Source organism: Bombina bombina, chromosome 1, assembly GCF_027579735.1.
Source record: "Bombina bombina isolate aBomBom1 chromosome 1, aBomBom1.pri, whole genome shotgun sequence".
Taxonomy (NCBI): Eukaryota; Metazoa; Chordata; class Amphibia; order Anura; family Bombinatoridae; genus Bombina; species Bombina bombina.
In genome coordinates, this window is record NC_069499.1 from 163,472,231 (window position 1) to 163,488,154 (window position 15,924).

General features: G+C 41.4%; 1 protein-coding gene and 1 non-coding gene across 2 annotated transcripts; both read left to right on the forward strand.

Moving 5' to 3' along the window:
- The first annotated feature begins 10,272 nt into the window (after nt 1–10,272).
- LOC128657044 (protein DEK) lies at nt 10,273–11,910 on the forward strand. The gene is made up of 2 exons (XM_053711270.1): nt 10,273–10,324; nt 10,557–11,910. The coding sequence occupies exons 1-2, from the start codon at nt 10,273–10,275 to the stop codon at nt 11,696–11,698; spliced, it is 1,194 nt and encodes a 397-aa protein (XP_053567245.1). The 3' UTR covers nt 11,699–11,910.
- LOC128646388 (U6 spliceosomal RNA) lies at nt 10,386–10,492 on the forward strand. Its single transcript, XR_008400316.1, has one exon. It is a non-coding gene; the product is annotated as a U6 spliceosomal RNA (small nuclear RNA).
- Nucleotides 11,911–15,924: the final 4,014 nt, after the last annotated feature.

The following is a 15,924-nucleotide window of genomic DNA, read 5'->3' on the forward strand; positions in this document are numbered from 1 at the left end:
GCAAAAGTTTAGTTCGAAGATTCTCAGGAACAAAACACTTACCACTAGGTTTCTCAGGAGGTGCATTGGTTTGTGCAGCCAGGATCTCCTCCCCCCAAGGGAGAAGTCATATTAGTATGTATGGTAGCTAAAATATGGTCAGGAGGTATAACAGGAGTAGGTACAGACTCCTCCTTGGACAGAGGTGAAAATTGTCGAGAGAGGGCATCAGCCTTAACATTCTTACTACCAGGCAGGTAGGAGACCACATAATTAAATTGAGACAAAAATAGTGCCCATCTGGCCTGTCGGGGCGACAAACGTTTTGCTTCAGATAGATAAGTTAAATGCCTCCATTCCTTAAGTGCCAAAATTATGGCAAGTAATTCTCTGTCGCCAATTTCATAATTGCACTCCATTGGAGACATTTTTTTAGAGAAGAAACCACACGGATGCAAGGAACCGTCAGACGTTGGACGTTGAGACAAGAGGGCACCTACTCCAGTCTCAGACGCATCGACCTCAAGAACGAAAGGCAGGACAGGGTTAGGATGAGCCAGAACTGGAGCAGCAGCAAAGGCAGTCTTAAGAATATCAAAGGCCTTAATGGCAGTAGGTGACCAATGGAGTGGATCATTCTCTTTACGGGTCATGTCTGTGATATGTTTGACCAAGGAAGAAAAGTTTTTAATAAACCTTCTATAGTAATTGGCGAACCCCAAAAAACGTTGAATAGACCGAAGACAAACTGGGCGAGGCCACTGCAGAACTGCAGATAACTTGTCAGGATCCATGGAGAACCCTGCAACGGAGATAACATAACCTAGGAAGGTTACTTGAGTCTGATGGAACTCACATTTCTCGAGTTTACAAAACAGGTCGTTCTCACGTAGTCTCTGAAGAACCCGTGTAACATCAGAATGATGAGCCTCAAGTGTGGGTGAGTGTATGAGGATGTCGTCTAAGTACACCACAACACATTGTTGCAACATATCTCGTAGGACATCATTAATAAATTCCTGAAAAACAGCAGGAGCATTACATAAGCCAAAGGGCATTACAAGATACTCATAATGCCCGCTCCTAGTGTTAAATGCTGTTTTCCATTCGTGGCCCTCCTTGATCCCAACGAGATTGTATGCACCTCTCAAATCAAGTTTAGTAAAGACTGTAGCTCCCTTGAGGTGGTCAAAGAGTTCCGTAATAAGCGGAAAAGGGTAAGCATTCTTAATGGTAAGACGATTAAGACCCCTATAATAGATAAATGGTCTTAACTTGCCACCCTTTTTCTTCACAAAGAAGAAGCCAGCCCCTGCAGGAGAGCAGGATTTGCGGATGATCCCACGCGACAGAGCATCAGCAACATACTCCTCCGTAGCACAATTCTCTGCAACAGACAGAGGGTACACCCGGCTCAGAGGAGGAATGGCTCCGGGTTGCAGGTCTATGGCACAATCGTAAGACCGGTGACGAGGCAACGTACCGGCACGCACCTTGTAAAACACGTCTAGGAACTCTCGGTACTCCTCCGGCAATTGAAAAACCTAAGAAGTGCACAAGACTTTAACTGGTTTCTGAAGACAAGTGGAAATACATTGCGGGGACCACGACAAATTTTCGGACCTGCGCCAGTCGAGACTGGGATTGTGCTTTTGGAGCCAGGGATAACCCAGAACAACCGGAAAATGCAGAGAGTTTATCACCTGGAACTGGAGGGTTTCAAAATGGAGAGCCCCAACAGCCATGGACAACGGAGCAGTTTCGTGAGTAACGAGTGCGGGCTGAAGGGGCCTGCCATCAATGGTCTCAATAGCAAGCGGAACGGACCGAGGCAAAACAGGAATGAAGTGCTTTGATACAAAAGCACTGTGAATGAAATAGCCTGCAGCACCGGAGTCAACAAGAGCCTGGGTGACTATGGAGGAGTCCACCCAGGAAAGGACAACCGTGACCAAAGGTTTCTCCTTAAGCGGTTTCTGGGGATGAGGATAAACCACCTAAGGTCTGCCCCCGACAGGACCTTAGGTGTGAGCGTTTCCCGGCTGTGTAGGACAAGACTTCAAAAGGTGGCCCTGCAACAAAAATAGAGGCAGAGCCCTTCCCTCCTCCTAAAGGCCCTCTCCGCCGTGGAGAGACGTGTGAATCCAAACTGCATCGGCTCAGCAGTACCTGGTGACTCGGGACCAGAAGATTGGAGGACAGGGAGGCATGGGTGGGAACGAACATGTAGGAGACAACGGAACAGGAGGCTTCCGCAAGCGCTCCTTGAAAGAGGGCCTCTCACTTAGTCTGATGTCAATTAGGATCAAAAAAGACACCAATGCCTCGAGATCCTCTAGTAAATCTCTGGCAGCAACTTCGTCTTTAATCGCATCAGAGAGCCCATGAAAGAAGGCGGCAACAAGAGCTTCATAGTTCCAACCAACCTCTGCAGCAAGCGTAAGGAACTCAATAGCATACTGAGCAACAGATCTTGTACCTTGCTGAATGGACATGAGTCGTTTAGCAGCAGAGGAGGAGCAAGCCGGAACATCAAATACCCTTCAAAAGGAGGCCACAAATTCAGGGTAATTTGAAATCACAGGTTTATTAGTCTCCCACAAGGGATTAGCCCAGGCAAGAGCTGTGTCAGTGAGTAACGAGATGAGAAATCCCACCTTAGCTCTGTCAGAGGGAAACGCCTTAGGTAACATCTCAAAGTAAATGCCCAACTGGTTCAAAAACCCTCTGCACTGAATAGGATCACCTCTCCATATCGCTGAGGTAGAGGTGCAGAACCAGACATGCTCCTGGTAGGCATAGGTGCAGCAGCGGAAACAGGAGCAGCCATAACTTGCGGGACACTTTGGTCCAAATGTGCAGTGCGAGTCAGCAGAGTTTGCAGGGCTAGTGCAAATTGATCCAAGCGGTGATCCTGTTCATCCATCCTTGAAATTATGGCACGTAAAGGTGGATTATTAGCACCATCAGGATTCATGTCCTTTGCGTAATGTCAGGGTGCCAGGAATCAGACTGAGACGAGAAGTGCAAAAATAATCACACCTTTATTAATAGCAAAAAATAATAAAAAGTCCACAAGTCAAATAACAAGCCAGGAGTCAAAACCAGAGCTGGTAGTCAGACGAGCCGAGTCAGGAGCCAAAGCGAATAGTCAGACGAGCCGGAATCAGGAACAAGAAAAACAGCAGAGTCAGGAAAAAGCCAGGGATCAGGAACCAGGAAGGACGTCAGGCAGCCAGGAAATACACAGGAACTCTAACAAACAGGTCTGAGACAACGCAAAGGCAAAGCATACTGAACAGAGGCCCTTTAAATAATAATTGATGACATCACAATTCTGAGACTGCATCCTGTCTCACATGGATGATGCACACCAGTCTGGCCATAAAAAGAAGTGCAGGAAATGAGCAGCATCCCCCACAATGCACCATAGTCAGGAAGAGAGGTGAGTAAAATGGCTGCCAGCAGCACATGCAAACAAACAGGGAAAAAATCCTGGCAGTACCCTCCCCTCAACGACCCCTCCCCCATGGGAGGACAAAAGGCTTATTGGGGAAACAGGCATGAAAGACACGGAGGAGGGCGGGAGCATGAACATCAGAGGAGGGAACCCAAGAACGTTCCTCCGGACCGTAGCCCCTCCAGTGAACCAAATACTGTACACAGCCCCTGGACATACGAGAGTCAATAATGCTGCTGACCTCATACTCCTCATGGTTGTCAACAAAGCTAGGACAGGGACGAGGCAACACAGTGGTAAACCGATTACAAACCAATGGTTTCAAGAGGGAGACATGAAAAACATTGGAGATGCGCATAGCAGGAGGAAGGTCAAGAGCGTAGGCCACAGGATTAACCCGTCGGAGTATTCGAAAAGGACCAACATAACGGGGAGCCAATTTATTTGAAGGCACACGAAGGTTCAAGTTGCAGGAGGACAGCCAAACTCTGTCACCAACCCGGTAGGACGGCGTGGGCAGATGCCTACGATCAGCCCGGAACTTTTGGCGCTGCATAGAACGATGAAGGCAATCCTGAATCTGCACCCACGTGAAATGGAGTTGCCGGAGATGCTCCTCCAAAGCCAGAATACCCTGAGACATGAATGAATCGGGTAAGAAGGATGGTTGAAACCCATAATTCGCTATGAATGGGTATAACTTGGAGGAAGCATTAAAGGACCAGTCAACACATTAGATTTGCATAATCAACAAATGCAAGATAACAAGACAATGCAATAGCACTTAGTCTGAACTTCAAATCTGTAGTAGATTTTGTTATAACAAATTTCAAAGTTATGTATATTTCCACTCCCCTTGTACCATGTGATAGCAATCAGCCAATAACAAATGCATATACGTATAGTCTGTGAATTCTTGCACATGCTCAGTAGGATCTGGTGGCTCAAAAATTGTATATATAAAAGACTGTGCACATTTTTTTTTAATGTAAGTAAATTGGAAAGTTGTTTAAAATTACATGCTGTATCTTAATCATGAAAATGTAATTTAACCTGAGTGTCCCTTTAATAGCACTATTACGAGCAAACTCTGCCCAAGGTAACAGTTCAGACCAATTATTGTGGTGATCTAGGACATAGCAATGGAGGAACTGTTCCAGAGTTTGATTAGACCGTTCCGGAGCCCCATTGGATTGAGGGTGATATGCAGAGGAGAAGGAAAGCTGGATCCCCATTTGAGCACAAAAGGAAAGCCAAAATCTGGAGACAAACTGGCTACCCCGGTCTGACACTATCTCCTTGGGTAACCCATGTAAACGGAAGACCTCCCGGGCAAAAATTGAAGCAGGCTCCTGAGCGGTAGGTAGCTTCATCAAGGGAATGCAATGTGACATTTTAGAAAAAACGGTCAACCACCATAAGGATAACAGTATTGCGATTGGAAACAGGGAGCTCGACAATGAAGTCCATGGAAAGATGTGTCCAAGGACGCTCACCATTAGCAATAGGTTGAAGAAGACCCACAGGAAGACGTCGAGGAGTCTTATTCTGTGCACACACTGAGCAGGAGGCAACATACGCAGCAACATGAGAACGAAGACCTGGCCACCAGAATTGTCGAGTGACAGACCAAAGAATTTGGTTCTTGCCTGGGTGACCTGTGGCTTTAGGATAGTGGTAAGTGTGCAAAAGTTTAGTTTGAAGATTCTCAGGAACAAAACACTTACCACTAGGTTTCTCAGGAGGTGCATTGGTTTGTGCAGCCAGGATCTCCTTCCCCAAGGGAGAAGTCAAATTAGTACATATGGTAGCCAAAATATGGTCAGGAGGTATAACAGGAGTAGGTACAGACTTCTCCTTGGACAAAGGCGAAAATTGTTGAGAGAGGGCATCAGCCCTAACATTCTTACTACCAGGCAGGTAGGAGACCAGATAATTAAACCGAGACAAAAATAGCACCCATCTGGCCTGTCGGGGTGACAAACGTTTTGCTTCAGATAGATAAGTTAAATTCTTGTGGTCAGTAAGAATAAGCACTGGCACGCTAGTACCCTCAAGAAGATGCCTCCATTCCTTGAGTGCCAAAATTATGGCCAGTAATTCCCTGTCACCAATTTCATAATTGCACTCCACTGGAGACAATTTCTTAGAGAAGAAACCACACGGATACAAGGAACCGTCAGGCATTGGACGTTAAGACAAGAGGGCAGCTACTCCAGTCTCAGACACATCGATCTGAAGAAGAAAAGGCAGGAGAGGGTTAGGATGAGCCAGAATTGTAGCGGCAGCAAAGGCAGTCTTAAGACTATCAAAGGCCTTTATGGCAGTAGGTGACAAATGGAGTGGATCATTCTTTTACGGGTCATGTCTGTGATAGGTTTGACCAAGGAAGAAAAGTTTTTAATAAACTTTCTATAGTAATTGGCGAACCCCAAAAAACGTTGAATAGATCATAGACCAACTGGGCGAGGCCACTGCAGAACTGCAGATAACTTTTCAGGATCCATGGAGAACCCTGCAATGGAGATAACATAACCTAGGAAGGTTACTTGAGTGTGATGGAACTCACATTTCTCGAGTTTACAAAACAGGCCGTTCTCACGTAATCTCTGAAGAATCCGTGTAACATCAGAAAGATGAGCCTCAAGTGTGTGTGAGTGTATGAGGATGTCGTCTAAGTACACCACAACACACTGTTGCAACATATCTCGTAGGACATCATTAATAAATTCGTGAAAAACAGCAGGAGCATTACATAGGCCAAAGGGCATTACAAGATACTCATAATGCCCGCTCCTGGTGTTAAATGTTGTTTTTCATTCGTGGCCCTCCTTAATCTTAACGAGATTGTACGCTCCTCTCAAATCAAGTTTAGTAAAGACCGTAGCTCCCTTGAGGCAGTCAAAGAGTTCTGTTATGAGCAGAATAGGGTAAGTATTCTTAATGGTAAGACGATTAAGATCCCTATAATCGATGCATGGTCTTAATTCGCCACCCTTTTTCTTCACAAAAAAGAAGCCAGCCCCTGCAGGAGAGCAGGATTTGCGGATGATCCCCAGCGACAGAGCATCAGCAACATACTACTCCATAGCACAATTCTCTGCAACAGACAGAGGGTACACACGGCCCAGAGGAGGAATGGCTCCGGGTTAAAGGTCTATGGCACAATTGTAAGACCAGTGAGGAGGCAACGTACCGGCAGGCACCTTGTCAAAAACGTCTAGGAACTCTCGGTACTCCTCTAGCAATTGAGATACCGAAGAAGTGCACAAGAATTTAACTGGTTTCCGAAGACAAGTGGAAATACATTGTGGGGACCACGACAAAATTTCGGACCTGAGCCAGTCGAGACTGGGATTGTGCCAGAGATAACCCAGAACAACCGGGAAAATGCTGAGTTTATTACCTGGAACTGGAGGGTTTCAAAATGGAGAGCCCCAACAGCCATGGACAACGGAGCAGTTTTGTGAGTAACGAGTGCGGGCTGAAGGGGCCTGCCATCAATGGCCGCAATAGCAAGCGGAACGGACCGAGGCAAAACAGGAATGGAGTGCTTTGATACAAAAGCACTGTCAATGAAATAGCCCGCAGCACCGGAGTCATCAAGAGCCTGAGTGACTATGGAGGAGTCCACCCAGGAAAGGACAACCGTGATCAAAGGTTTCTCCTTAAGTGGTTCCAGGGACTAGGATAACCACAAAAGGTCTGCCCCCAACCTTAGGTGTGAGTGTTTCCTGGCTCGTGTAGGACAAAACTTCAAAAGGTAACCCACAATAGAGGCAGAGCCCCTCCCTCCTCCTAAAGGCCCTCTCCACCGAGGAGAGACGCGTGAATCCCAACTGCATCGGCTCAGCAGTACCTGGTGACTCGGGACCAGGAAGCATGGGAGGAGAGGGAGGCATGGGTGGGAACGAACACGTAGGAGACAACGGAACAGGAGGCTTCCGCAAGCGCTCCTTGAAAGAGGGCCTCTCTCTGAGTCTGATGTCAATTAGGATTAAAAAAGACACCAATGCCTTGAGATCCTCTGGTAAATCTCTGGCAGCAATTTCGTCTTTAATTGCATCAGAGAGCCCATAAAAAAAGGCGGCAACAAGGGCTTCATTGTTCCAACTTACCTCTGCGGCAAGCTCAATAGCATACTGAGCAACAGATCTTGTACCTTGCTGAATGGACATGAGAGTTGTTTAGCAACAGAGGAGGCCACAAATTCAGGGTAATTTGAAATCACAGGTTTATTAGTCTCCCACAAGGGATTAGCCCAGGCAAGAGCTGTGTCAGAGAGTAACGAGATGAGAAATCCCACCTTAGCTCTGTCAGAGGGAAACGCCTGAGGTAACATCTCAAAGTAAATGCCAACCTGGTTCAAAAACCCTCTGCACAGAATAGGATCGCCTCCATATCGCTGAGGTAGAGGTGCAGAACCGGACATGCTCCTGGTAGGCATAGGTGCAGCAGCGGAAACAGGAGCAGCCATAACCTGGGGGATACTTTGGTCCAAATGTGCAGTGCGAGTCAGCAGGGTTTGCAGGGCTAGTGCAAATTGATCCAAGCGGTGATCCTGTACATCCATCCTGGAAATGATGGCAGGTAAAGGTGGATAATTAGCACCATCAGGAGTCATGTCCTTTGCGTAGGGTGCCAGGAATCAGCCTGAGACGAGAAGTGCAGAAATAATCACACCTTTATTAATAGCAAAAAATAATAAAAAGTCCACAAGTCAAATAACAAGCCAGGAGTCAAAACCAGAGCTGGTAGTCAGACGAGCCGAGTCAGGAGCCAAAGCGAATAGTCAGACGAGCCGGAATCAGGAACAAGGAAAACAGCAGAGTCAGGGATCAGGAACCAGGAAGGACGTCAGGCAGCCAGGTAATACACAGGAAGTCTCACAAACAGGTCTGAGACAACGCAAAGGCAAAGCATACTGAACAGAGGCCCTTTAAATAATAAGTGATGACATCACAATTCTGAGACTGCATCCTGTCTCACATGGATGATGCACACCAGTCTGGCAATAAAATGAAGTGCAGGAAATGAGCAGCATCCCCCACAATGCACCATAGTCAGGAAGAGAGGTGAGTAAAATGGTTGCCAGCAGCACATGGCAAACAAACAGGGAAAAAACCCTGACAAGTAGACTGGGGCATTCCTTGACGCCATGATCCTTGGCGGCGCAGTAGAGACATAAGTTGTTCAATCTGCGCCGTGTCTTCTCCTCTGATTTCAATGGGCCTCTCACAAAGGCAATGTCCATTGGTTTGTCCTGGGATCTGGTAGGGGAAGGAGCGGCAGTTGTATAAGAATTTTTAAACGTATAGTCACTCACCCCTTTTTCATGCCTCCTCTCCCTAAGGCGGCGGTCTATGGAGATCGATAGGGTCATTAGAGCCTCAAGACTTTCAGGGATCTCCGTCCGTGCAAGCTCATGCTTCAGAGTGTCAGAGAGCCAAATTCGAAATTGATTTCTGAGATCGGGAGTATTCCAGAGAGTGTCTGGGGCCCATCTTTTAAATTCAGTGATGTAAGCCTCTACGGCTCGTCGTCCCTGTTTAAGACTTCTTATTGCACTCTCGGCAGTATTTTGCTTGTCATAATTCGTACAGTAAAGACATGGCATTAAAAAAATATCAAGTGAGTTAAGTATTGGGTCATCATTCTCATAGTAAGCGTTAGCCCAGTTTTTTGCTTCACTTTTTAAATATTCATATATTAGTACTTTTGTTTTCTCAGTTGGATATGATCTGGGTTTAAGTGAAAAATAGAGAGTACATGAATTCTAAAAGTCCCTGAATTGTGACCTCTCTCCAGAGAACTTTTCTGGAGGGCAAACTTGGGGTTCAGGAGACGGTATGTCTATAATAGATGGTTTTGGGACTGCTTGTTCTCGGATATATTTCCGTAGTTTCTGGTTTTCTGTTTGCAAGTCCCTAAGCCCCTGGATCATCAAATCCATGTTTTGGGATAAAGCACCCATAGGATTAGTGATTTCAGTTATGTCCATCCTTTGGAGGATGCATATATATATATATATATATATATATATATATGGGTAAATAATATAGGCTTGGTAATATGTAAGGATATGTAGAAATACCCTAGTATATATATATTTTAGTACACCATTCAGTCTCACACCACACTTCGGGTATTATTTTGTATGGAATACCCTATGTTTGCTCATAGAACTGAGGGTGACCCAATGGAGGGGTCAGTTAAGTTTAAGGAGATAAGACTAGAAATTCAAGTTAATAATGCGGGCAGTTAGTGGCTGTTAGGTATACACACAGATGATTCACCAGTCCTGGGTATTGAGCCAGGGAAGAGTTATATTTCACTTTAAATACAGGTGGCTCATATAGCTTGTACATCCGATATGCAATGTTAATACTTAGCAAGCAAGCAGAATTGTGAGAGGAAAGAAAACTCTGAGGTGACGTTATGCACAGTGATTCTGCAGGCAAGAGTAAGCTAAACAGGTAATGGGAAACACACTCTGGTGTGTACATAAATCTGAGTGAAGGTTTGCCAACAGCGTTATAGGAAACTGACATGCACATAGGATTAAGACACAGAAGGATACAGCTTGCTATGCAGCAGCTAACAGTCAATATAACAATACAGTGTACCATATAACTTGTTTAGTAATCCCGGGTCCGTTCTATACTGTGATCAGGAAGCTGACGGAGCCGTCTGTGACGTCACACGCTGGGGCGTGTGGAGCTGGTAAACACTGAAGCTGTTCTTAGTGCTGTGTCCGAGGTTGTGGTTGCGTCCTGGAGCTTTGCAATAGGCAGGTAAGAGGACTTTGTTGCGGAACTAGCAGACTTGTGAAGATGCAGCGAGGAAATGCTGCAAGCAAAGCCGCTAGAGGTTTAGAGGCTCAAAGTTAGATGAGAGCACACAGTTTGGCTCAGAGATATCCGGTAGGATCAAATTACCAAGCAAGGTGCTTGCTTCGGCAGCACATATACTAAAATTGGAACGATACAGAGAAGATTAGCATGGCCCCTGCGCAAGGATGACACGCAAATTCGTGAAGCGTTCCATATTTTTCATCGTTCCGTTAAAGAAAGCAGGAGCTGTAGAGGATCAGCATTATATTTACCATAACACAAAGATACTCTGAATAAAGAAGAGTCTGAAATAGCTGAACAGTCCAATGAGGAGAAAATAATTGAAACAGTTCCAAGTGAAAGTGAAGGAGAAAATGAAGAGGAAGATGATGATGAAGAGGAGGAAGAAGATGAAGATGAGAAAAAAGAAAAGAGCCTTATTGTAGAGGGTAAAAGAGAAAAGAAGAAGGTGGAAAGACTGAGCCTGGAAATTACATTAATTAAAAAAGAGCAAGTCCTTACGGAAGGTAAAGGACAGAAGCTGTACGATATTGAGCGTATTCAGTACTTCATAAAGAAGAAAAAATGTGAGGAACTCCGACTTTTACACAGGCTGCTTTTTAACAGAGTGGGCACGGTCAATCTGGTAAAGAAAAATATTGGTCAATTTAATGGTTTTCCATTTGAGGAAGGAACTGAACAGTATAAGAAAAAAGAGGATATGCTTAAAAAATTTAAGAAGAGTGATTTGAAGAATATCTGTGGTGTCCTTGATCTAGAAAAGTCTGGTGTCAACAGTGAATTGATATCCAAAATTATGACCTTCCTTATGGAGCCGAAGTCTACAGGAAAATCCTTACCAAAGACAAAAACAAAGTCCCCTAAAGGCGGTAAAAAGGAAAGAAGCAGCTCAGGATCTGCGCGAAAATCCAAGAACAGCAAGTCCAATGTGATCTTATCTGATGAGTCGAGCAGTGAAGATGAGAAAAAAGATAAGGAGGAATCTTCAGGTGAAGATAAAGAAAGTGATGAGGAAGAGCCACCAAAGAAGATTGCTAGAAAGGAAAAGTCAAAGCCAAAATCAACTCCCAAAAGCAAAAAAGCGGCAAAGGCTGCAAAGGTGAAAAAGGCAGACAGTAGTACAACCAATAAAAAGAGTCCGAGCAACTCAAAAAAAGAAAAAGCTGTACAATCAGAAAGTGAATCTGACAACAGCTCTGATGATGAGCCCTTAATTAAAAAGCTGAAGAAACCACCAACAGATGATGAGCTGAGAGAGACTGTGAAAAAGCTATTGGCCGATGCGAATCTGGAAGAAGTCACAATGAAACAAATCTGCAAAAAGGTGTATGAGAGCTATCCCAGTTATGATCTGTCTGCAAGGAAAGAGTTTATCAAAGCCACAGTAAAAGAGTTAATTTCGTGATCACTTTTATGCATCGTAAAATACATGGACTGTTGGCATGTTTCTATGGATTGCAAGCTCAGAACCTAAAACCAGCAAATATGTATATGGTTTTTACCACTTCGGGTACATTATGTAATTTTTAAGCAAGTTTGCTATTGTTTGCTTTTTTATTATTATTATGTTTAAATGCTTATGTAAATTGCGTAATTAAAAAAAACTGCTTCTTTTTACACTGATTTAAAATGGTGTTTTTATTAGTTATGTGTGTGTTTTTATTCAGTTTAAAGGGACAGTCAACTCTAAAATTGTTGTTGTTTGGAGAGATAGATAACCTTTGCTATCCATTCCCCAACTTTGCTCGACCGATATTGTTATATTAGTATACTTTATAACATTCAAACATTTAAATTTCTGCCTGTTTCTAAGCCACTATAGACAGCCTCTAAATCGCATGCTTTATTTGCTTTTCACAACAGGACACTGCTCGTTCATGTGGGCCATATAGATAAGTGTGCTGACGCCCGTGGGTTCTGCACAACACAGCTAAAATGCAAGTCAATTGATGATAAATAGTTATATGATCAGGGTGCTGTCAAAAGAGGCTTAGACACAAGGTAATCAGAGGTGAAAGGTATATTGGTGTAGCCATGTTGGCTGCGCAAGGCTGGGGAATGGGTAGTGAAGGGATTGTCTCTTTTTAAACAATAAAAAATTGAGTTGACTGTCCCTTTAATTCTTGATCAGATATTTTTTTGGTGTTGGAGGGTCCAAGTCAATACAGATTATTTATAGTTTTCTGATAATACACCACTGACTGTATCATTCAACAGTTAAATCTGATTACTGAAAATATCAGTGGAATGTACACAAATGGAAAAACTACACAACCAAAAAAACTAATAGGATCATTTTTACCCCCAGCATCAGATTCAGAAAAAATATAACCTATCCTTATTGCTTCTAGAGAGCCAGTACATGGCAATTGTTGGTCCTATCTGCTAGCAAAACCAGGATTAATCATGTTCTGTAGAAGTTGTGACTATAGTGAGATGTATGGGCATATAAATAAACTACTCTTTTGTGTTTGGTTGTTTTTTTCTTATATTTTCTTGATATGTGTTTTGTTCAGTATACTGCAGTTTGCTTTGTGTTAACACCCACTTCTCTTATTGGTAGCTCTTACTAAGATTCTGGACATAATGGGCTCTTATAATTTTTAAATTATTACACTTGAAACATGTTTATATATAAATCAGAAAGAAAGCATTTCAAAGTTTCTTGCTGTTGAAAATAGTCTTAACCTTGTTAAGGCTGCAATTGCCAGCAGATATTTTTTTTTTCTAATGACATGCTTGTAAAAAACCTTATTAGAAATATATACCTAAAATAAGAGAATAGAAACTGTGGGTTTTGAAATACAAACACTGCAGCACAGTGCTCAAAGCTAAATATTAGAATCTTCACACAGCTACATAGATTTCACATTTACCTTTTTACACTGCATGATTATTCAATGTGATATTGTACTTTAATAAATGTTGTCATGTCAAGTGTTGCAGTGAAGTATTCAAAATGTCAACGTAATGACATGTCAAAAGAATCTCATTTTGGAATATTAAACTTTTTTTAAAACTCAAAAAAAAAAATAAAAAAAAAATTACCAAGCAAGGATGTGAGGCCAATTGAGCATTAAATAGGGAGTTGCAATCACATTACTCAGATATTTAAAGGGGAAGTACATTAACTGTTAAATATGATCAAGTTCCTGACAATAATAAAAGTTCAGATAATATTCCCTGTGGATAAGCAGCCAAAAGGTCTAGAGCTACATCTTTTGAAGCTTGAATGGATACAGAGAAGAACCAGTCTACAGAGGAAAATGACCGTTTACATTTAGGTGTTAAATTGATACCTGCTGAGTTTTAATACCCATAATGCATCTGAACTCAAGTTACCTACAGACATATGGGAATGCTGTGACTTAATCTTCATATAAGATTATATTAAAAACACACACACACATATATATATATATATATATATATATATATGTGTGTGTGTGTGTGTGTATATGTATTGATCTGAAACATACTATATTTGATAAATATCTGCTGTATTGAATGGCTGCATTAGTGAATTTGAAATGTGTTCCTTGAAAGCATAGAAGTCTTAAGGATTTGAAGTTTGGACAAATTATCTATACAGTTTTCAAACATTTAATATGTGCCTCAGACTGTACAAATAAATTTATATGAGATTGTCTGTTTGTATAATATTAAATATAAATATTTGCTGAATTTAATAAGTAGCTATATAGTCAATCTAAAATGTTTAATCAACTTGTTTCAAAATGGATTACATATTCTTATATTTTTCAGGCATCTAATAAGTGCATATGTAATTGGTGCTGTAAATGATATCATATGTTTTTATACACTCAGCAAGAGATATACAGATATGCAATATGTATATTAATATGGGATAATCCAATATAAATATAGCTATATGAAATTATAACTGAGTTGATAATCTCAAGGTATGTATGTGATATTGAGATGATAACTGAGATATTAGTTAGATCCATGCTGAAGGTATTGTGATCCTTTTAAATCCTTTCATGGAAAATGTGATTTTTCAATGCATTTTAAAATATTACTAAAGATATGCTCATGTTTAGTCTCTATAAATACATGCTAAATTACATTAGATGAGACATATGCTTTGACCAGATAAGTTTATTAATATCAGGAAATAGTGAGTATATTAAATATCCATTTGAATAAATATAATGAACTATATTTACTGTTAGCAGTGTTAAAAGTTAAACTGCATTTCTGGTTGTCTGCTGCCTCCTATGGTTCAAAAATGGTATTACAACCAAAAAGGCATTTGGCAGTTCAGGGAGGCGTTTCCCAAATGACCTATGAGATTTCAGATGCAAGGGCCAATCAGGGACAAGCATTGGTAAGGGCCTATCCAATTCTGTGGGAATGATTAAAGAAAAGAAGGAGGGGTTTTATGTTGAATAAGAACCCACACACACACTAGACAGACTCAAAGAAGCATAACTTTTGGAGAGAGAAACACACAGGTTTTATGCCAAGTATATTCTTTGCCATTTTGAGACACTTTCTTGAATAAAGGAAGATAACAATTTTTCTTACAATAGTGGAAAAATCCTTTCTTAGATGACCCACAAGACACTATAGTTATATTGTAGTTGTGATTTAAAAGGAGAATTTATTCTTGTATTTAATATTAATTAGACCAAGAGTAGTAAGTATACTGGTATTAAATATTAATGTTTAGAAATAATTTTGTATTTTAATATCATAAATTAATTACAGTTATTGCTATATATATATATATATATATATATATATATATATATATATATATATATATATATATATATAAGGTAGAAAAAAGTTGCTAGCAGCGGTCTTTAAAAGCAAAAAGTCTTTATTGAAGCATGGATAAAAACACTCCAGGAAATGTCACAAGTACGATCACAACAATTAGTCCGCTAACATGTTTCGGCCAGGGGCCGTAATCATAACTACTGGACTATGCACCTGTGCACCTTAAAAACCAACAGGATAACCCTGATTGGGTAAAAACAAAAATGCACATTGTGATACAATTTAACTCTATGAGTACCTAAACAGTGAAATACTACTATTTAATTGAAATTTAAATTACAAAGTGCCTATTACCAAAATCAACTCAGCTGGATCTATAAATACTGAAATGGTATATAAATAAATATTAACTAAATTCACTTGAATGTTAAGCAAAAAAGGTGGGCTTTCATCAGGTAGATTATATATATACTTTGTGCGGTCTAATGTCAAACTAGCCATAATATATTGACAATAAAATACAAGAGTATAATAAAATACATTGCATCTATGAAATTATTAGAGTTTTTCAGAATGTCAAAATCAACTGTAATAACAGTTGTGATGCTGTTTGCTAAACCTAGACCACTAACATAATAGATATACAATTAAATGCCAAAGTGTTTATGTATTTTTTCTTCTGATCCTTTTCCTTTGCAAGGAATGTACGGAATTTATAGAGTTTAAAGAGTTTAGAAAGAGAGGAAGCCTAACTATATACAAAAATTGCTCATGACACTGGGGTGTACTATGGCTACATAATCCCATATAACTACACGTGTTCATATTGATGAAATGTTAGAGCAGTGCAAATATTTCATGCTAAACTGAACTGGAAATGCA

Bases quoted from the DNA above. Each gene is read 5' to 3' on its own strand.
- LOC128657044 (XM_053711270.1), top strand. From the start codon at position 10,273: ATGCAGCGAGGAAATGCTGCAAGCAAAGCCGCTAGAGGTTTAGAGGCT. The intron at 10,325-10,556 runs GTTAGATGAGAG...CATAACACAAAG, and splicing joins TAGAGGTTTAGAGGCTCAAA to ATACTCTGAATAAAGAAGAG.